The sequence below is a fragment of the Equus quagga genome, chromosome 10, assembly GCF_021613505.1.
Source record: "Equus quagga isolate Etosha38 chromosome 10, UCLA_HA_Equagga_1.0, whole genome shotgun sequence".
Lineage (NCBI taxonomy): Eukaryota > Metazoa > Chordata > Mammalia > Perissodactyla > Equidae > Equus > Equus quagga.
In genome coordinates, this window is record NC_060276.1 from 3,537,275 (window position 1) to 3,560,233 (window position 22,959).

General features: G+C 51.1%; 1 protein-coding gene across 1 annotated transcript in view; it reads right to left on the reverse strand.

The window, feature by feature from the left end:
- Positions 1–14,144, reverse strand: part of CNGA2 (cyclic nucleotide gated channel subunit alpha 2) — a 49,254-nt gene extending 35,110 nt beyond the window's left edge. The window contains exons 1-4 of the mRNA XM_046673651.1: positions 14,072–14,144; positions 11,403–11,440; positions 10,079–10,239; positions 9,628–9,698 (exon numbers count right to left, since the gene is read on the reverse strand). Of these exons, the coding sequence (XP_046529607.1) occupies positions 9,628–9,698; positions 10,079–10,185 (178 nt within the window). The 5' untranslated portion in view covers positions 10,186–10,239; positions 11,403–11,440; positions 14,072–14,144. The remainder of the gene's footprint in view (positions 1–9,627; positions 9,699–10,078; positions 10,240–11,402; positions 11,441–14,071) is intronic.
- Between the last annotated feature and the right edge of the window lie 8,815 nt (positions 14,145–22,959).

The window sequence follows — 22,959 nt, forward strand, 5'->3', positions numbered from 1 at the left end:
CATTTCTGGATGTGTCTGTGAGGGTGTTTCTGGATGAGATTAGCATTTAAATTGGTGTACTGAGTAAAACAGATGGCCCTCCCCAATGTGAGTGGGCATCATCCGATCCATTGAGGGCCCAAAGGGAATAAAAAGGCAGGAGAAGGCAGAAGAAGGGGATATTTGTGCTCTCTCTCTCTTTCTCTCTCTCTCTCTCTGCCTGACTACTTCAGCTGAGGCATTGGTCTTCTCTTGCCTTTCAAGTGGAACTTAGACCATTGACTCTCTGGTTCTCGGGCCTTCGGACTCAGACTAGAGCTACACCACTGGGTTTCCAACTTGCAGAGGGCAGATTGTGGGACTTTTCACCCTCCATAATTGCAATTGCATGAGCTGATTCTTTATAATAAATCAATCTCTCTGTATACGTATATGTATACGTATATCTATATCTTATCTACATCTACTCTATATCCTGTATTGGTTCCATCTCTGGAGAACCCTAATACAACCTCCTAAATATATAATTCAGTACTTGAGCAAAAATCTTCTCAGTAATCTACTTCTCTGTCTCCTCTGTCACCAACCTAGCCAATCCCCTCTCCATCTCTTGCCTGGATGACTGCAATAGCCTCTTTCCTTATCTCTCTGATCCCGCCGTAACCCCCTTCAGCTCATTCTCCACATAACAGGCAGAAAGATTGTTTTAAATGTAACAGGCCTGATCACGTGCTCTTGCTCCTTAAAGCACTCCACAGTGGCTTCCCATTGTCACTAGAGCAAAGACTACAGCTCTGAGTGTGGCCTGTGGCCCTGTGTGGGCTGCCTCCCCCTACCTTTCCAATCTCATCTTGCATGAGTCTTTCCCCTTATGCTACCTTGGCTTTTTCTGTTTCCTTAAAAACATGATGGCTTTGCCAGACTCTAGGCATCTTCACATGCTATCCTTCAACCTGGTTTAATTGTCTTCCATGCTCTTTGTCTGACTGATTTCTACCCATCCTTCAAGCTTTAGATTGGACCTGATTTCCTCAGGAAGGCTTTCTCTGGCAGCCCCCACCCTCAGCTCCCTGGACTTATCTGAACATAAATTTCAACATACTCCATTGCTATAGTCTGTCTAATATCTTCTCCACCAAGCTAGGCCCAGAGCTCCAGGCAGGTAAGACTTGGCATGCTGCTGCCCTCCCTTCTGCAGCCCCCTGGCCTGGCTTGAAGCAGACACATCCAGCTTGTAGAACACTGCCAGCACCCAGCCCTATATGCCCTGTCAGCCCCAGGACTCAGGGGTGCTAGGGCCAACCAGACCACCCACTGTGCTCGTGTGATTCAGCACAACCAGCCTGTAGGAAATGGTACCAGTCTCTATTTTTATATTGCATAAAGCCTGATGAAACTGAATCTGCTAGGCCGTTTGAGCTCTTTGGAGAAATTGCTGAAAGTCACTGTTATTGGAGCTGCCAGTCTTGGGATTCCTGAAGACAACATGTTTTGTCTATTAAAAAAATCTGAGGGAGTGCAAACATCTTGTCTTCAGGCTTTGGGTTCTCACATCACTCTCCACAGAGGGACCCTGGGAAAACCTTCCAAGGCCCACTTCTCATCTCCCAACCCACCTGCCTCGTGAGGACCTTTGGCAGCTGTCCCAGGTCCATGCATTTGTTGCAGGGAAGAACTACTCCAGGGCCTGGTTTGGGACTGACAGGTGCCCCTGTCTTTTCCAGCATCTCAGAGAAGTCAGCGTCCCGAAGCTTTTCTGAAGTGTGTAGGATGTGCTCACAGTTGGGGTAAGGAGCAACGAGGACTCCCCCTGCCATGAATGGAGTGTTATGGCTGAATTGTGTCCCCCTCAAAATCCATGTGTTGAAGTCCTGACCTCCAGTCCCTCAGAATATGATTGTTTTGGGACCTAGGGTCTTTAAAGAGGTAATTAAGGTTAAATGAGGTTAGTAGAGTGGGCCCTAATCTAATACAACTGGTGTCCTTATACAAAGATGAGATTGGGACACACAGAAACACAGAGGGAAGATCATGTAAAGACTCAGGGAGGGGCTGGCCCGGTGGCGCAGTGATTAAGTTCGCACGTTCCACTTCTCGGCGGCCCGGGGTTCGCCGTTTCAGATCCTGGGTGCGGACACGGCACCAGTTGGCAAAAAGCCATGTTGTGGTAGGCATCCCATATATAAAATAGAGGAAGATGGGTGTGGATGTTAGCTCAGGGTCAGTCTTCCTCAGCAAAAAGAGGAGGATTGGCAGTAGTTAGCTCAGGGCTAATCTTCCTCAAAAAAAAAAAATTTTTAAAAAAGACTCAGGGAGAAGACGGCCATCTACAAGCCTAGGAGAGAGGCCTCAGAAGGAACGAACCCTGCTGACACCTTAATCTCAGACGTCCATCCTCTGGAACTGGGAGACGATACATTTCTGTCATTTAAGCCATCCAGTCTGTGGGACTTTGTTAGAGCAGCCCAAGTAAACTAATACACGGATCTTGGATTCTGATTGGACAGTATAATTAGTCAACACATTTTATTTAATTAAACACTGACTGTGAGCCAAACATTGTGCCAAGTTCTAGGGAAGAAGTGGTGAGAGAAATGTTACACACAGTCCACGCCCTTGTGGAATTAACAGTTGGGCAGGACGTATGGGGATGCTGGAAGGATGGACAGTAGACAGAAAAACAAAAGCAAAGTGACCTCCAAAGGAGACTAGCAGTGCCATATTAGTGCCTGGGGTGGGGCAGTCAGGGTAGACCTGTGTTCATATGATGAGGCCATCACTCCCTCCCCGTGAGCCCTCGGCCTTGCTTCCTCGGCCATCACAGGTTTGTTGGGAAGATTGTCTCAGTTAATGCATGTGCAGGGCCTGGCAGACACTAACAAGTGTTCAGTAAATTCTGGCTATGAACATTTCCAAGCACAACTTATGGATCCTCCCCACTGTCCTTCTGTCCCTTCACTCCATGCAGTCTTAGGCCAGTTGCTGTATGGGCGTGGCAGTGGTGCACGATGTGCAGGATGGGGGGCTGGGGAAAGGGTGAGAGGAGGGGTCCTGAAGCACCTCTGCCCCTCACCTGATTCTGTTCCAGCAGGGACTGGGGAGAAACCGGGGTCGGACTCTCTCTTCTCACCATCACCCTTTTACGTCCCTCATCCTCCACAAGTAATCCAAGTGCTTTGGCTCTGGTACCTGTGGTCTTATGGTACAACCGGCAGATAAGAAAGGGAGGCCCAGTCTCTTGGATAGTACCCCAAGGGAGACTTTGGAAGCCTGGGGCCTCCCTCACGTATTAGCTTACTTGCATGGGCTACCATGGGATCCTGAGTCACTACCTAGAGCACTTTTTTCCAGCAAAAAGAACCTAAAGTTCAAAATCCATGTTCAGAACATGACCCCATCTGTGTGCTGGAGTTGGCTTGAAGAGCTTTATTTGACTTCCCAACATCCCTAGAATGTTGGCATCACTCAACAAGCCAGCCCGGGATAAGAATGGAGCCCAAGGCCTCTGACTGCCATTCCTGGCACTTAGCCTCCACATTCAATCCTCAAAGGAGACCCGAAATTTCTTTGCCATTGTCTCATCACTGCCGTGGCTTTTCCTATTAAACAGTGGATTATTCTCATTACTGGGGATTGGTGCAACTTGCGCCAGTGACTTCCCATGGCCATATCCCACTCCACACCAACAGCTGCAAGTGTTTGGGGCTAAGACCATGCTTCCTCCAAGGAGAGGCTAGGGCATCATTGCCCTCTGAACAGTCTCTGGCTCTTGCCATCCTCAGAATTCAGGAACCTGAGCCAGGACAAAGCCCGAGTATTATGTCCCACCTACATAGAGCACAGGAAAAATTCCCCCTCCTACCCCTCCCCCGGCTCTGAAACCAAGCAGGGCATCCTTCTAGCAAGCGACACCTCTGTTGGTAACCAGAGATCAGGTGACAGGGAAGTTGTCAATGTGATTTGTGACAGATCTCACTAATCTCATCCCAGGGGGATGAGTCAGGAGATTATCTTACACACATGGGAACAAACTTTAAGACCCAGGACATCTCTGCTTCCTGCTTCTAAACTGGTTTGGGCTGTTTCCTCATCTACAGTCTGACTTTTGGAAAAACAAGTTTAGCCCATAACCATCCATGCCCCATGGAGGTTTGGGAGCCAGCAGGGATCCAAGATGGAAGAGGATGGGCCGCAAGTAAATGTCATTTGCTCTTTATTATTATTCATTATCTTCTTGTACAGAAAGAGACAAAATTTAACAGCTAAATCAACAATTACAGAGAGAGAGAGAAACCAGAAGCAAGTTTGTTTGTTGCCCCCAGGCTCCAGTGAAATCCTGACATATCACTGAATGTACAGATTTCCCAGCTGACGTGGGTCAACACATGAATACAAGCACAGTTTAAAGTGGTACCAAAATTAATCCATTTCACAGTAATCATGTCTATAAGCTCAGCTGCACATATCAGGGCTTCCACTGTCACAAATTCACGATCACAGAGTGAAATAGCAGGTTGTGTTCAGGCCTGGGAAAGTGGCATCCATAAGGGGAGACAGATTGGGAGGCAAAAGCAGCTGTAGGATTTGTCCCAATCTTGAATTTCTGTGTTAATGCTCAGGCTGGGGGCGGGAGAAGGGCAGGCGCTGTTCACCGGTCAGATATCTCGGGACAGTGGAACAACTGTTGAGGCGTTGAGCCTGAGGGGTGTGCTGTTTGGATCTCTTTGTCAGAAAAATTCTTGCTAGAGAGAGACTCACCGCCCACAGCCTGCCAAAGGAAAAGCTGGGGCGAATGATGGGAGTGGCCGGTCTGTTAGTGAAACATCTGCTTTACAGAATATTTAGCAAGATACACAGTTATATTACTTTAAATTGCAGTCTAGTTCACAAACTATGTTATTCACAGGGTAAACAAAAGAGTAGAATGAAAAGCTGCAATACTCAACATCCCCACAATGGAGAGAGAACAAGAGAGCAACCTGTACAGAAAAAGCCTCACATGTGAGAGCTGCTGAACCCAAAACCGAAGGCACAGGGAAGGGATCCTAAATATCTTGAGCCTCATATTTGAAAAAGGTACTCACTTTAAACTAGATCCCTCTTACACACATTACCCTGCAAATTGACTAAAGGGAAGAATATTTCCAACATTTCTATGGAGCAAGAATCACAGATACCATGAATTATCTTAAGTCGTGATTTTCTCTAAGTTCTGAATTAGTGGGCTTCAAATTAATGGGCTTTTATCATAGTTGCAGGCAGTCTGATTACAGTACTTTTAAATTAGCTAATTATACTGATTAGCATGAGTAGAGTTCAGTGGGGAGGATGTGCTTGTTTCTGAATTGACGCAATCCTGAAATGGAGCTTCATTATTCATCAAGCTGAAAAGCAGCCGAGACCAGCAGCTTTGCTGCCCAGCTCTCCATCTCAGCCTTGAACGTGAGGGCACATACATGAGACACAGCACACACGCATACTCCTAGAAAGACAGAGCGGAGGTAAGAGAGTCTCTCCTGATGATCTCTCTCTCTCGGACAAAAGAACAATCTAAAGGCAGTGTTGATTTTTTAATCCTTCTTGTGGGATGCCATTTGGTTGTCAAAAGATCAACCCTCAGCCAGAGAGGAACCATCTGGCCCCAACTCCTTAACAAAAAGACACTTTCCTGTCCTGAATTCCTCATATTCGGGCTACCAAAAAGACAACATCCAACATATTGGGCAGATTCCTGTTTTCCAAAGCACCCTAAGGAATTCACACTAATGGCAGTGGGATTCGCAGGTAGAAGAGGAGGCCCCTGGCCTCCAGGTCAGACTGCTCAGTGTTGTGTTTCCATTGGCCAGGGCGCCACGCAGCTGTGCTGCTGCTGCACACGCCAGGCACGTGTGCGCTCCACTCTTTCTCTTGTGCTTTCGTTTAGAAAACCCCAAGCGATGGGGAGCGGCAGGGGACAGACAGGATTGTGATTCTTGTTTTAAAAAGTCTTCAAAAGTTTTTTTTTGAAAACAAGTGACAGTCATATTTCAAGGAACTTTTTAAAGCCTTTTCTTTTTTTTTTTTTAATGAAAAATATCTAAATAACCAGCCCCGCCATTCCCAAAGTCAATAGTCAGACATCTTTCCACCAAAAAAATATATATAAATAAATAAAAGGGCCCAGGAGTGCTCAGATTTCCATCAGCTGCTGACACCCACAGAACAGGAGCGGAGGCTGGGGACACCACGCCCACAGGGCATGTGAGTGGAGGGTCCCACAGGGAGGAGTCCACCGGATGGAGTGGCTTCATCTTCTTCCAAAGCCTTTCGTGAATGGGGGCAGAAGGTGGTGACTTTGGGGGACTTTGACAGCTAATCTAGGCTTTCCTTGCTCAGGGCCCTGTCATCAGGCTCCCCAGCCCCAGGAGGTGACATGCCTCCCTTCAGACGGGAACTCTCCTGGTACAAATATAGCCACACACGAGCTATTGTTTCAGATAAGCATGTGAGAAAAGGCAACGTGCACACACGTACATACATACACACGCACACACATACACACAAGTCCAACAACAAAACTGTGGCTACTGCAGAGTTAGCATTGTATCAAATGAACGTCCATAAAAGACAGAATTTGAAAAGATATGTACAGGGCATTCGTGAAAGCCAAATTGCACCGCGAGGAGTTACAACCACTGTGTACTATACAGTCTTTTTTCTACAATATACTGCAAAAAACATCCCAGAGACCACGACGGCAACCCCACCTGGAAGCATCTGAACCAGAGAGTGCAGCACCTGAAGGACATGTGCTGCCCTCCACCGGGCCAGGCTCCTGCTTCTCGCTCTCTCCCATCTCCACCCAGCCGCAAACTACCCAGCAGCTTGGCAGGGAAGGGTTCAACAGGTGCCAAAGGCAGCAGACATTCCTTGGCATACTCCCTTTGGCTCTGGTCAGTGGGGCCCATGCTATCCAATCAGTGGGAAGGAGACACATAGGGATAAGTATCTTCCCCCATGCTCCCAAGTCACACGCAGGCACCTGCCTGAGGAAATGTTGGGAGAGCAGGGGCTGGTCCTAGAGCTGCAGGCTGGCCCAGGTCCTCCAACATGGCCGAATAGGATTGACTCCAGCCTCCATCATGGAAAAAGCAGGGGCCTTTTGGGCTGAAAATGTCTTTGCGAGGAAGGGCAGGAGTGCAGTGCTAGAGGCCCAGAGGGAGGAAAAGAGAAAGGAAGGAAAGGTGGAATGCCACCTGGTCAGCACCTCTGGCATCAGGGAGCTCTTGGGGGAGGGGGAAGGAGACAGAAAGTGTCAACTGGCAGGAGATTGACTCCCCAGGTTGAGACTCAACATCAGAGTCATATGAAGGCCTCCACTAAGACTGTTCCCCTATGACTTACACATTTCTAGAAGAATCTTCCTAAGGGCAAACTGCACTGGCTCCCTGGTGCTTGAAGCACTGCACAGGCATTAGCTCAGTCAGCCTCCAACGGGCCTGTGAGGTAGGGGGAAGGATGGAAAACCCTAGCCACAGGGTTGAGTTGTCCAAGCTGGTGGCCTCACTGGGATAAGAACACAAGCCTCCTGACTTGAAGCCTGTGCACAGGACTGGAGGGGCCTCCAGAAGTCATCTGTGGCCTGAAGGCAGGGCTGTGTTCGAAGAACGAGGCCCGAGGCCCGCCCTGGAGAGCTGTTTAGACAGAAAGAAGCTTGTCTTCTCACTGGGTTTTAACCTGCTGTGGTTGCTAATAGACCCTGGCTGTGCACTCTTTGGGGCCCCACAAAAATTTGCTACATTTTTTAAAGCACCACAGAGGAAAAATGGTTTGGCGCTGAGGCCAGGAGGATGGAGATGAAGGGGTGGGGGGAGGTGGTGTCCACAGCGTCTTTTGCTTGGTCCTTGACAGTCACGGGGCAGGTCACCTCTGCCCCACTGCTGTCCGAAGCCTTGCTGAAATGGGGAGGTGGACAGCTCCAGGGCCACAGAAAGGGGTTACTAAAAATGGCCCAGCACCTGGCAACGACAGAGCAAAGACCAGATGGGCCTTTGACCCAGGTCACGGACTTCCCTATCTCCCCCGCAAAGAAATCTCTAAAAAGGGACACTTCAGGATCTTCTCTCCAGGTAGGGCACCATCACTAAAGAGCAATCAGCCATCTGAAACTCAGTGCACCTACTCGTAAAAAGAGAAGTATCCTAAAAGTTCAAAGCCAGAGAGCACGGTGCTGAGGAGGCCAAGTTTGTGGGTTTAATCGTCCTGTGGGCCAGTCGATGTCACAAAGAGAAAACCCCAGCTCTCTGCCCCAGCCTGTACCCCAACCATTCAGAGGCCACAGGTTCCACAGGCAGGGTCAAGAGCGTCGGTTTTCCCAGGGCTATGATTGGCTTCATGCCAGTGGGTAGCGGTTTTAGCATAGACTAGACCCAGAGCCACTGTCCAGGATGACAAAGTTCACATGGGCCCCCTGCTCAATCTGGGCGAGGTAGCTCTGCCAGCCAGGCCCCTGCCTCCCATCTTTCACACACCCTGTCCTCCTTCCAGGCTTCTCCAGACATTCCTTTTAACCTGGTCAGGAAAGTGGGGGTGGGGTTGGGAGAGAGGGGTGTCACAGATCTGTGCGGCTGATTTCCCTCAGCCCCTTATGAATGGCCCAGGTTATATTGTTGTGTTTTATTGTGTTCATTATTTATTTGTTATTACTTTTCATTTTTTCAGTTCTTGTCTTTGTCCTCAAAATGTAAGCAAGGACAGAAAGCACAGACTGTCAAGGAAATAGGGTACTGAAGGGCTGGCTTCTCTCGCTCACCTCTGGCCCAGGCTCCCAGACACAGGCAGGTCTCCAGCCAGCTGCGTGGCCCTGGGGCCCAAGCCTATGGACATTCTGGCCACAATCAACTCAATAGGGTGATTCCTTTGGCATCAGAGAAGCCAGTCCCTGACAGAAGGACAGGATGGCAAGGGTGCAGGGGCTTCTGGAGGAGCTGGGCTCTCTGGCCTGTGGCTCTCCCCAGGGGCTTTGACGCATGCGTGTTTCCTACCCCCTCCACCTATCTCTGACAACTGACTTCCTACAAATCCACGGTTAGGAAATTATTTGGCAACAAGGAGGCTAAGGCTGTTTTGTGGTGGCACAGTCTTTAAAAAGTTAAAAAGAAAATAGGAGACCCCTGAAAGAGGCTTTCACATTGGACAGGACACAAGTCCCACTACTTGTCTGAGCCAGGGTTGGCGGCCACTATCTCCTCATACTTCGGGGGTGGGTCGCTGTAAGAGACACTCGCCTCCTCACTGCTGCTCTCCTGGGGTGCAGTCACCTCCTCATAGGATGGGGGAGGGGTGGCACTGGACAGTCTGGAGAGGGCGAGCTCAGGGAGGTAGAGGGTGCTCTCGAGGCGGACTGTAGTTCTGCCCCCCCGACTGGGCCCTAGTGCCACCTGCGGGTTGCTCCCTGCCTCCCGGTGCCCAGAGGACTCCCCTTGGCTATGCACAGTGCCCCGGTACACCATGACCCGGGGCAGACTGTGCCCAGCGCGACTGGCTAGGTACCGGTTTTGAGCATACGAGGGGTGATGACGAGTGGCTTTCTGCAGCTGGCACCTCCAGATGATGAACAAGGCGATGACAATCAGCAATGCCACCCCTAGAAGGGGCACCACCACGTACATGGCATCCGAGCTTTGTGCGGGGTCTCGGACTGAGTAGACTGCATTCGGGTACCCCTTCCAGAACTCCATCTACAAAAGAATAAGAAAAGCCACTTATACTTACACACAAGAGTCATGCCCCAGGTGGACCTCAGAGCCCTTCAGCAAGTCAGGTATTATGTTCAGCGGGACCTGCAGCTGCTCCCCACCCTGCTCCAGCTGACCGGCCTATTAGAGAGCTATTAGAGAGGCTATGGAATGCACCAAGGACAATGGGCATGGCTCCCAAGTGAGGAGGTCCCCAGAGGCAGGCAGATGGGACTCTGTTCTTGTATGGCCCCACTGGCCCTGCCTTGGATGGGGCTGGCTTTTTCCTTCATTGCTTCTGATTCGTCTGAGATGCCAAGGCCTGCTCTGGTTATCCCTGAGACTAACTCTGCTCCCAGCCCCAGCCCCAGAGCAGTACATGCCGTTTTCTCTTTGTCCTCAAACACCTCCTTGACCTCCTCGTAGCTGCAGATCTCCTCCATGCACTCCCGCTCGATGGTACCCTGGCGCAGCTCCTCCAGGAACTCATTGGCACGAGGGAACCGCTTCAGGACCGAATGGGCGTTCTTGGCCTCCAGAAACACTGAGGAGAGAGCTGCACTGAGGCCTGGAATGGGGAGAGGCCCAGGGGCTCCTTCAGACCAGACTCAGCCCAGGCACAGAAGCACAATGATGGAAGGAAGCAAGACACAGCCAGCAGGCAAGACACCATCCCAGACATGGCTGGCCCTTTGTAAAAGGGATGGAAGGGCTGACTTTCTGTGACACCATGATGTATCTCCTAGAATCCCATGGACCCAACAAGACTCAGGCCTCTGGTGCTATGGAGGAATGTGGGATTCGACTGAGAGGGAAGTGTATGCTGCATAGGACCAAGGGGCACGAAGGATTTGGGGCATTGTAGTCATCAGTGAAAAAGTTCCCAGTATCTTCCACCTCACCTCAAAGAGTGAAAATCAGAGCCCTTATCATGAGAATTCATACCCCTTTGAAGCTGATGCTGGTGAAAAATACCAAATAGCCCCACAAGACTCTACCAGGGTGGGGTCCCTCCAGCTGAATGGCCACCTGTGCCATCAGCTTGCCTAGCATCAATAGCCTTGCCTGAGATAGTCTAGTACAAATGCAGGCTGGGGTAGATCAAGGGACTGGATGCACATGAACCTGAGAGTGCCTCTGGGAGGGCAGGTAGCAGGGTCTAGGTGGAGGATCTAAGCCTTTGTAGACTGGGTGCAGATGCCTCCTGCAAAAATGTCTTTGAGTGGCAGCTACATCCACCTATTGCAAAGGAAGAAACCCAGCTACGGTTAGGCTGACTAGCATGGTATGAGCTATGCACCCCCATAAACCTGAGCTGAGACTTTAGAGGATGAGAGAAGAGGTAACATCTGCTCCTGGTATTCCCCTGGAGGCAGGACTTCCTAATTCTCATGTCAGCCAGCCCCTCTTGGTGCCCAGGGAGGTAGGGCTTTGCCAGCAGGCAGGCAGGCAGGCAAGCACCCTTCCCCAGGCCCCACGGCCTGTCAGATTAGTTTCTCCACAGCGGCCTGGGTAGGTGCACATCTACAAGTGAGCACATGTTCCAGAAGGGAGTCAAAGAGTTGAGAGGGGAAAGCTGCAACCCAGACGAGCAGACAAGGGCCACCAGGACACCCCAGGGAAGGACCTGAAAGGTGTACACGCACCTTTCCCATGAGCCCCTAGGCATGGCCTTCCACCACTCGGCCTGGGCCCGGAAAAACTCACCTGCCATGGTGCTCCCTCAGATCCAGCGTCTCACTTGCCTGGCAAAGAAGAAAAGCAGAGTCACGGTGAAATCACACCCCCAAACCCACAGCGCACCCTCTTGGCCCTGGGATGTGACTCCCATGCCCACTGGCCTGGTCAAAGTTCAAAGCAGCCCCTTAGGAGGCAGAGGCCCCTCTGTGCAGCCTTTCACAGTACTGCTTCCTGTCCTTCCCCGAGCTCTCCTCCAGAGCCCCCGAGGCCCAGCAGAGCCCAGAGCACATCTTCCAGCTATTTCCTCCAAGAACACATTCTGAGAGTCTAGAAGACCTAAGGGTTGACTTTTTTCTTTAAAAAAGAAAAACTCCTAAAGACCGAGGCTCCTCCTTCCTTGCTTCCCTCAACAAATCTTTGCACTTTTGAGTCAGAAAGGACTTCAGAGAGACAAGGACTTAGATGAGGTCAAGCAAACCAGCAGTGACAGAGACAGGACCCGGTTTTGGAACTAATTTTGCTCATGAGGCAAATCCCAGATACCTCTAATGACAAGCACGTTCCTTGAAAACAGGCAGTTAAGACGGCACCAACAACCATCTCCAAAGTCATGGCCCAAACCCAGATGACCTGCTGTGTTCATCTTCACCAGACAGGGTGGCAAGGATCTCCCGAAACCAGTCATCTCTCCTCTCTTTGCATTGAAGAAAACTGCAGCCGAGTACCAAGACATTGATTGACAGGATGAAAACTGAGATACTAACTAGACGCAAGCGTTGCCTCAAATGTGAGTTACCATCTGAAAGCCTCCTGCTCAGGAATTATCCAGCCAGTATGTAAACCACAGCCACAGCACACTGCCATCCCCAACACCCACTCTCACTCCTGCACAGATTCCAGAGCACTGGCCAAGCTGTCCACATCTGGGAGCAATCACTCCGCAGCTCCCCTCCCAGGCAGAAGCTCTGGATTTATGACTGACTGGATGCAAGACATGTGAATGGTGGCGCTCATTATGCTCCCCTTTTAGCCTAGGCTGCCAGGAAGTTCAGCGTTAACATTGACCATCAAGCACAGGCGCCCTGGAAGCCCAGCTGTTAAGCACATATGCTTGTCCCCTGCGACGTGGTATACACTTTTCTATTTACGTTTTCAGAGTCTTATGTCTATTTAAAATATATCTTCTAATCCTTTGGGCAAACAGGTAGAATATAAATCACAAATAAAATTAAAACTAAAGGAAAAACAGAAAATCTAAAATCTATCTATGGAAACACCATATTGAGGGGGCTTTTCTCTTTCAAACTCCACAAGAATCCCACCCAATACTATCAACGTGTGACTTTGTCAACAGATGGGCCTGCCAGTGTGAGAAAAGTTGACCCTCAATATTGATGAGAATAAAGATGGAATATAATCTCATAACCCTGCTTCCATTACGGATCTCTGAGGTTCCCCTAGAGCCAATGCCAGTCATGTGGCAAGGGTGTGGGTGTGGCATGCCTAACAGCAAGGTTTTTGATTGAAGAAAAATGGAGCTGTTGTGTCAGGGTTTGAAAAGAATGAGTAAACGCTTTACTAATAACTGAAGAGAGAAAAATATATGTTTCATTGCTTATCAAAGAGAACTGCAGTGTTTTTTAAAAAATTTTATGTGGAAAAATTACGTAACAGCTTACATATAGCCACCTCTTGTCCCAAACACACCCGACTTTGGTGTGTGCACACCCACACATATCACAGCCCGGAATGTGTGCTATCCTGACACCTGCAAAAGTCATTAGCTCATTTTAAAGCTTCAAACAAGCCAGGAACTCCCCAAAACAGCTCACAAGACATGGCCCACTCCATTTACAATTCTGTAGCCACCGTCACTGCTGCTGCTGCTGCCAGGAGGCCTTCTGCCCCTCCTTCCCCAAAATTTAGCGCCTGCTTCTTCCCCTATAAATACACCATCAATAGGCCGTTACTATGGCAACAGTGAGGAAGCGTGAGGGCTCCACGACAGAGAATGCTGCTGCAGTCACGCATGTATATGTCCCTCCTGCCCCTGGTGGATACTGTAAGGCTGATTGTAGGCCGGAGGAATTTTTAACCCACTCCCCACAGGAACACAGCTGAATCCTGAAGCCCTGGAAAGGAAGGAAGGCAGGGACTGGCCACCACAAAGACCTTCCTTAACCCCACCCCAGGCTGAAGCTTCCGAATCACAGCACTCTGGGACATGCTCCCAGACTCCCTCGCATGGGGACTGGCGGCCATCAGAGCACCTGGTGTCCCAAGACGTGGCCTCCAAACCACTTCTCCAAATCTTAGCCCTTATTTCCCTCACTCAGAACTGATCGCTAGGAAAGCTTCTGTGATCTCCAGATCTCATGACTCATCAACCCACCCAGTGACACGGAACTCCCAAATTACGCTCTAACTCAAACTCTGGGCCCTCCTTGTCCCCTTCCACTCATGCCAGCCCTGAAAGTGCCTGTCCTCGCCCACCGTCGCCCACCACCAGCGCCCTGCCCACCAACTCCTGCTTTTGGCTCAGCAACACTCTTCGCCCGGGTCTGCTCAAGACCCCCAACGCCTTGGCCCGGCCCGGCCTCCAGATCCTCCCCCAACAGTGCCCCGCGCCCAGCTCGGTGGCCCTGAACACCGAACCCTGCCCTCGGGGCTGGGGCGCCCAACCCAAACGGCCTCACCGTTCTCCGGGGCCCAGGAGGCGGACGCCCTGTTTGCGCACGCAGCCCGCCACCTCGCTGCTGCGCCTCTTCCAGCAGGGCCCCTGTCCCCGCCCACCTGCTCCCCGTCGGCCAAGCCCCCCGGCCCAGCCCAGCCGTTTCCTCCCTCCCTCCCTCTCCGCCCCGCTGCCCTCCCGCCGCCCCCGGCGCCCCGTTGCCTGCCCGGCAAGGGCCAAAGTGCTCCTGGAGCTCCCACCCCTCGCATTCGGGCTCCCAGGCCCTGCCCATTACCTCGGTACCCCCCTGCCCCTGCTCTCCTCTGGGGGCTCCGCCGCTGCCCGCCCCCCACACCCAGCAGCGCCAGGTCTGGCCTCGCGCCCCGCGCCTTGCGCGCCACCCTCGAGCGCCACGACCACCGTGCCCCGATCGCCAGGCCGCGATCGTCGCGCCGCACCGCGCACTCGGCCGCCAGGCCCAGGAGAGGAGAAGGGGTGGGGGCGACGGGAGCGGGCCGAGGGGGTAGGGAGGGCGGGCCGGCAAGCTGGGCCGGAGGGGCGGCGGCGCGCACCGAGCACCGCGCGCCCGCGCCCCACTCCGCCAGCGCCGCCCCTGCCCCCGCCCGTGCCGCCGGGGGGCGGGGCCTGGCCGGCGGGCCCGGGACGCGGCAAGGACCCTCGGCCGAAGGCGTGGGCCTCGTCGTGCCCCCCGGCGCGGGCCCTCGGAAGCCCAGGCGCTGCAGCGGGCTCAGGTAGCCGCGCCCAAGACCAGCGCGCCAGGCGTCCCCGCGCAGCCCACCCCCCTAACTGTCCCCTAGCCCAGCTCACCTGTCATTCCGGCCGGCCCGCCCCCGAGTGCTAGCCGAGAAAAGTGAGGCGCAGGCCAGCAGCCTGGGCCCTCCTTGCCAGGGCTCCAGCGGGCCCGCAGAAGAAGGGCCGGGTTGAGGCCGCTTTCTGCCAATGACTGGGTGATCTTGGCTCCGTCACTTACTCCCCCCACCCTGCCCCGGGACGGCAGACTTCTCTCCTGTCAAATCTGGGAAATGGGGAGAATCCTGCCTCGCTCGCGGGGCTGCAGCAAAATAAAGGAGGAAATGAGCTTGGAAAACCCTTAAGGCACAGAAAGGGAAGAGGAAGGAATCTCCTGGGGCTGCAAGGGGAGCGTTGGCGTGGGGGCCCTCAAGAGGCTGCACTTTGGGAGGTTCAGCATGACAGGACGAGACGCTGGTAGCAAAGAAATGGCACTAGTCCAGGAAGAACCACACGACGTGGTGGACCGCTAAGAGAGGGCAGGACGTTTCGAGGGAGCTCAGGGTCTGGGTCTGCCAGAGCCTGGGCAGAGGCTCCTGCTGGGGTTTCAGGGCTCTTTTTGTTTTCTGCTCCTCTGGAGCCCAGCCAAGCCCAGCCCTGGAGTTGGCGCCCCCCTCCCCATTTGGTGTTTTTGGGCAGAATGAGCCTGAAAAGGCGTGTTTGGAACTACCCTCTCCCCCATCCCAGGCAGAGAAACCCCAGCCTGTCCTGCCTACTGCGGATGGACGGAGGGACGGGAAAATAGGGGGGCAGGCCTCCTTCACCGGGGATGGAGCCTCTCCCAGTCCAGCTCCCAGGGCTGGGAGGAAGTAGCCTTGGCCAGAGCTGCGCTCCCCCTCTTCCTCCCCTTCCCCTGCTCCCAATGGAGCGTTCCCTTCCATCTCTGCCTTCTGTTTTCAGACTCCCCCATGGCTTGCTTGCTCTTCTGTGGCTGCAGGAGCCCTCCTTTCCCATGACAGACCCTCTAAGGTTACCCCCATAAAAGCAGGAAGAGTGCACCCCTTGGCCTGTGAGGTGGGCTTCCACAGAGAAAAATCAAGATAATCTGGGGAGGAGAATAGGGGTCCTCTGGTGCCCAAAGGGCTGTGTATGTTTTAGAGGCGTCCTCAGTTCAGGGGGAGAGAGCCTAGGCCTTGGCTGGGGTTGGAAACAGTTTGGTGCTCTTCAGGAAATTACTTCCCGGATCTCCTACTCCACCACTATGATTGCATTCTGATCATAACCACCATGTTCACAGGCTACTTCACACAACTTTCAGTGTGAGGCAAGGATCTAGGGCTTCCGCTTTCCTCCTGGCACTCCCACCTAAGCTTCTGGCTCCAGCAACACTAGGCTACTTCTAGTTCCTGCTCGGCCCAGAATGCCTTTCCTCCCACTGTCAGCCTCTGTGTACTTGTATTCATTCTTCTCACATAGTTCAGATGACATCTCTACTCTGGGTCCTGCAGGATTCTCCGCCCCCACCCCTGTTGACTGTTCCATTCTCAGCGATCTGTCTGCAGAGACTATAAACACGGGGGCCTCTGTGGACACCAGGGGTGAGAAGGATTAAGAGCAGCTCCTCTGCAGTGTGCTGCCTGCTTTAGCCCTTTGTAGTACCACAGATCAGCTCCAGGATCTTCAGCAAGTTGACTTAACCTGTCTGCATCTCAGTTTCCTTGTCTGTCAAGCGAGAATGACAATAATATACTGCCTCAAACAGTGGTGAAGGGCAAATGGGATAATCATGTCAAGTGTACCTGGTGTTTAAGTATGAGCCTAATACATGTCAGCTTTTGCCTATCTCCAGCTGCATCGTGTCCATTTGGTTGCTCACTTGGGTTGCACACTTGCCTCCTCTATTTTGGGGCCAGGGACCTCGTCTCCTCATGTATCCCTAGCATCCAACACAGAGCCTCATCCACAGCAGGCTTACCAGATGCTTGCAGAGCTGAGGCAGGAGAGGCTGGGCTGCAGTGAGGAGCTGCAGTGGGAGTCAGCCTTCCACTTACCACCGAGATGTTGTTGCCAACACCACCAGCAGCTCCGGCCCCTGCTTCCTCCCATGGGGGCCCTGAGTCTTGGCTTCCTCCGGATCCTCTTCAGAGGGCTTTCTAGCTCTCCTCAGGAAGACTCAAGGCAATCTCGGGGTCTGGCTGGGGAGAGCTACAATCTTCCTTCCCTCCCCACCACCTGATTTCAAATCTTGCTCTGAACACTCCTCCTCTGCACCAGGATGGAAAGGCCTTGGCCACTGGCTACTCTGCCTTGGCCAGGCACCAGGCAGTTTGGTGCACTCAATGGACTTTATTTTTCCAACCAAATCACAATTATTTTAGCTTCCCCCAGACTACTGGCACAGTTCAGATCCTCATTAACTGAATCCTGGAGAGATATTCCTTCTCCCCCATCTCTGTTACATCCAGCGTGCACCGTTCTCTGACCTGCTGCATTGGTGATCTCAACAAACACACCTTGGCACACATCAAAATCACATGTGTAGGGCACTAACAATTGTGGGAGGTCTCAGCTCCAAAAGAGTGTATGGTATAGTTGCTCATAATAAAAACAAAAACGATGGCAAAAGACAGATCATATTTCAATAAAAATTCCCAATACAGTGCAAGAGGACAGACCTTCTACCCAAACTTGTCCAAACTTCTAACCTGTCTTCATTTCTCATCCAGATCCCATCTGGCAGGACCACCTTCATAGGAGTTGGACCTATAGAGTCAGACAGGGCCTGGCACTTAGAAGGATTACCTATGCTTGGTTTAAGACTCTGCTGTCGCCATCTTTAAGTTCTTAGTACTTTTTGAGCAAGAAACCTGCATTTCATTTACCACTGGGCCCCACAAAGCTTATAGGCAATCCTGCTCCTTGGTAACATTCCAAACAACCTCAATCCTATCCCAGGGTCTCAACCACCCTACCACTCTTCTGACTCCTCCCCTCCTCCCCTCTGTAGGCCTTGGCCAGTCCCTCCTTTCTCACCCTTCCACTGCACCGATTCCATCATCTTCCTCCACATGGCCTCTCCCTAACCTCATCCGTGTGTCTCAACTTTTGGCTGAGACAAGTTCCCTTTTCCAGCCTCATTCTCTCTTGGCACCTCATTCTCTACCCTCATCCATCCCAGAATTGAACACTTCTATGAGCTGTACTGCCCCCATCCCCTTATGTCCTCACTGAGCCTCACCCCATCCCTAGCCTAAACACTGCTCCTTACCCCATATGAGCCTCAATTCATCTCTGCACGTTGATTAACCAATTGATTAGGTGTTACAGGCTGAATTGTGTCCTCTCAAAATTCATGTCGAAGACCTAACCTCCAGAATATGATTATATTTGGAGATAAGGTCTTTATAGAGACAATTAAGGTTAATTGAGGTCATTAGAGTGGACCTAATTCAATGTGACTGGTGTCCTTATGAGAAGAGGAGATTAGGATGCAGACAAATGCAGAGGAAAGAGTGTGTGAGGACACAGGGAGAAGATGGCCATCTACAAGCCAAGGAGAGCGGTCTCAGAAGAAACCAACCCTGCCAACACCTTGCTTTCAGACTTCCAGGCTCCAGAACTGTGAAACAATGAATTTCTGTTGTTTAAACTGGCTTAAGCCAGTCAGTCTGTGGCATTTTGTATGGCAGCCGGAGTAATCTAACACATCAAGTATTTATTCAGTGCTACTATGTGCCAGGCACTGCTCTAGGACCTGGGACCACAGAAGTCAACGAAACAAACAGAAACTCCTACCTTGTGGAGATTAGACAAAAAACAAAGTCAAAGATACAAGATGTTGGGTGATGATTGGTGCTATGGAGAAAAAATGAAGCAGAGAAGGGTCTCAGGGTGCAGAGTGTTTAAGTACAGTGGTCAAGGAAGACTCCACTGAGAAGATGGCATTTGAGCCAAGATTCAAAGGAGATGAAGGGTCGTACTATTCCAGGTCGGAGGATCCACACATGCAAAAGCCCTGCAACCAGGGGCTAGCATGTGCTAGCGTCAGCCAGGAGGCTGGTGTGCTGAAATGGAGTGAGTGAGAGAGGAAGACAGTAGGGGATGAGGCCAGAGAGGCCACAATGGGGGTGGTGAGAGATCCTGCCGGGCCTCACAGGCCATTGCAAGGACTTTGGCTGTTAGAGTGATGTGGAGAGACACTGAGGGATCTGAGTTAAGGGGTACCATGATCTGATTTCTATTTTCATAAAAATGATCAATCTGGCTACTTAATGAGAACAGATTGAAAAGAAACAAGGGTAGAAGCAGGGAGATTATTTAGGGACTATTGAAATAATCCAAGTGAGAGACAATGGTAGCTTACACAAGGTGGTGCAGTGGACTTGGTGAGAAGTAGGCAAATTCAGGGTAGATTTTGATGGCAGAGTCATTAGGGTTTGATGACAGATTTGTATTGGGCTATGACAGAAAGACAGGAATCAAGGATGGCTCCTGGGATTTTAGTCAGAGGAATGCGAAGGGTGGAGGAACATTAACTGAATTGAGGAGGACAGCTGTGGAGTAGGTTGGAGTTGAGTTCAGGGGCAACATCAGGGCTGGAGATATAATTGGAGAATAAGTAGCATCTAATCAGTGTTAAAAGTCATGAGACTGGATGAGATCGACAAGGAAGTGAGTGTAGACAAAGAAAAGCAGCCCAATGACCAAGCCCTGTCCAATATTTAGAGGTGGCATAGATGAGAAGGAACCAGCAAATGAGACAGGGAAAGAAGGATCAGTGAGATAGGCAGGAAACCAGCAGAATGTAGAGCCAACTGAAGAAAGTATTTCAAGAAGGAGGGAGTGATCAATTCCTCAAATCCTACTAACTGAACAAGTAAGAGGAGGATGAAGAATTGACCACTGTGTTTAGCAATGTGGAGGTCAATGGTGACCTTCAAGAGCAATTTCCAGGGAGACGTGGGGTTCCAAGGTAGATCAGAGTGTTTTCAATCAAGAGTGGGAAAAGAGAAATTTGAAACAGTGAGTACTGACTGACAACTCATTTGAGGAGTTTTGCTATAAAGGAGAGCAGAGAAATGAGAGAGTGGTGTTGTAGGGATACAAGGGGACAAGATCAAAGTTTTTTTTTTAATATGAGAGAAATTACAGCATGGTAACATGTTTGTGTGCCAGTGAGCCAGTGACGAGGGAAAGACTAATGATGCAGGAGAAAGATGCACAGATGCAGGTAGGTGGGAGAGGTGATGGTGGAGCTTGGAGCAGTTCTCTTCTGATGGCTTCTATTTTCTCAGCAAAACAGGAAGCCAGGCCACCAGATGGGAGTGAGGGTGGGAGAGAGGTGGCGGCGGTTTGAGAAGAGAAGGCTTGAAATAGTCTTCTGGGAGATGGGGAGGCTGGATGTTCTATGGAAATGTAGCATGATTGCTTAGCTGAATTAAGGGCCCTCTTGAGATTTAATGGCCATTAATTTAAAGTGAAATTAATCAGCATGTCTGCATGGTTTTCTCTGGCCACGTTCAATCTCCCGCGTGCAGACCCAGAGTAGATAGAAAGTTGGATTTTATCACGGTTGACTTTTGTTATGAGTATAAGAAAATGACAGAGGGACACAAGAACTGCATGTAGATTCAAGGGAGAAATTATGATAATCGATCATTGATTTTAGGTTGGGTGTGAGGGAAGTAAGGATAGAGTCAGGGTTTGGTGAAGGACAGTGAAAAAAACAGGATTGTTAGTTGAAGCGTCCCGGTGGTGGTCAAAAGATTATTGGAGTTCTTGTAGTGCTGAAAGGAATGAGCTGGGTTTCGGAGAGCAGGAGGTCATGGAGGGGTGGTGGCAAGGTCTTAGGACATGACCACAGGAGTAAGTGGCTGTGGTAGGGAGGAGGGAAACAGCCTGGGTGGAGAGACCAGGGGCTCGAATCATCTACGTGGATATTGAAATCAGCAAGAATGTACATATTTAACCAATTCTTATACCAGGCCCCTTGAAGCCTTATCGCCTTTCCAACTCCTCACTCCATTCCTTGGACTCATTGTGAATCTGAGGGGCACCCCAATCCTGAGCTTCACCTCTTCCCAGAGCCTCACCTCTCCCTCAACCTCACTTGTCCAAGAGGTCACCCTATTACTGAGCCTAGGTCCTAGCAGGAGCCACGCCCCATGGCCCAATCTGTCATCCTTTACCTGAGCCTTGCCCCTGAGGGCTTACCATGTGCGAGGCACTATGCCTGGTGCTGACGACATAAAGGTGAGTCAAACAGATCAAGTCTCTGCCCCGCTTCCCTTCTGGTTGGAGGAGAGAGACAATAAACTAGCAAACACGGTGAAAACTTAGGAAGGCAGTTGGTACACATATGATGGAGGAAACCAAAGTTGGGAAGAGGGCAGGGAGTGCCCGGACACTGGCTCTTACTTTGTCCTGATTCTAACCTAGCCTGGAGCCTCCCAGTCTTCGAGATCCCCACCCCAGGCCAGCTCATGGTGGCAATATGTAGCTTCAATCACTCCCCCGGAGTCTCCTCACCTCAACCCTGGCACTGACCTTGACGTCTTTGCTGAGCTTGACCCCAGACCGGCTACCATTGAGATCCCTGATTCTCATCTATTCTTCATCCACCCTCAACTGAGCTTCAACATCACACATCTTCTCCCTAAGTTTCACATTGTGCAGAGGCTTACTGTCTCCAAGAAATTTTCCCACCCCTGACCCTCGCTTCTAAACAGAGCACCCCTTCCCTGAGACCCACCCTCTCCTTGATCTGAAGCCCATCTGCTCCTGGGTCTATTCCTGACCCCACCCCAATACCCCAACTCAGACCATACACACCTCAGGCCTCCCTCACTCCACTCCCTGTCCTGCTCTAGCTCTTCTTCTCCACCGCTTAAACCACCCTCAGCACTCCTGCCTGCCCCTCGCTTTATTCGGCGACTCCTCACAACTCCATCCCTGACCACACACCACAGCCCTAAGCTTCCTCCATCCCCATTTCTTACATCGTCCTTGGCTGGGAGCACAAGCTCTGGAGTCAGACTGCCGAGATTCAAATTCAGCCTTTCCACCTGCTAACCACGTGCCTTGGGCAAGTGACTTTACCTCTCTAGGCCTCAGTTTTCTTGTATGAAAAATATGAATGCCAAGAGATCTGACTTCCAAAGGTCATTGTGAGGACTGAATGAGATAAGGCAAGTGAAGAGTTTAGCACAGCACCCAGTTCAATGAGGTCTCGATTAGTACTAGATACAAAAAGACGCTAGTCTTGGGCAAATGGTCTGGAACAGTGGGTGCTTCTGTGTTGATTTCTTTCATCTCAAGGACGAGACTCAGCCTGAGAAGCTACACACCATCACAAGAGAGGTTCTACCCTCACCACTCCTAGCTTTGGGATGCTCCCAGAAAATTCTGATGTTCTTTTAACAAACTCTGGCAGGAGAAGTGGGACAAGAAGCGAGGCTGTTGGTCTTGAGGTTGTAGGACTAGGAGTGTCAGAGCAGCTTTTGTCTCCCCAGCTGGTGTTGGCCTGCATCTCAGTAATTGGCCTCAGTGCTGAGAATCCTCCTCCATGTGGCTCAGGGTGTTCCTTCGGGAGCCAGAGTCTGAGGGTCCACACTCCTAGGAGCTTGAAGACAACTGAGAAACTGCACAAGATTCGAGGCTGCTCCTTTCTGAAGAGGAAAACAAAGTTCCCTCAGTGGCTAAAAGTTTCCTGGCATCTCTGCCTTGGGGTGGAATTCCCTCCCTTTCACTGGGTAATCATTGTCTCTTCGGCCACATGCCCTACTTGTGGCAGAGGAACCTCTAGACCAATATTTCTCAAAGACTATGATGCACAGGAATCATCTGGGTTGCTTTTCAATCATGGCAATTCTCATGTCTTGGTCTACATCCCCTACAGAAACAGTAGGCCTGAGGGGGGAGCAAGAGTTCTGCATGCTTACCCAACATTCAGCATGCCAGTGACTTGGTGATGTGAATGTGGGGCTCTGGGTAGGCCAAACTTTCAGAAACATTGCTCTAATCTTGACTTTCTTCACAGGAAGTGCCTCCTTCTCTCTCTCTCTCTCTCTCTCTCTCTCTCTCTCTCTCACACACACACACACACACACACATAAACACACACACACACACACACACACACACAGTGGCGGTAGCAGAGAGCTC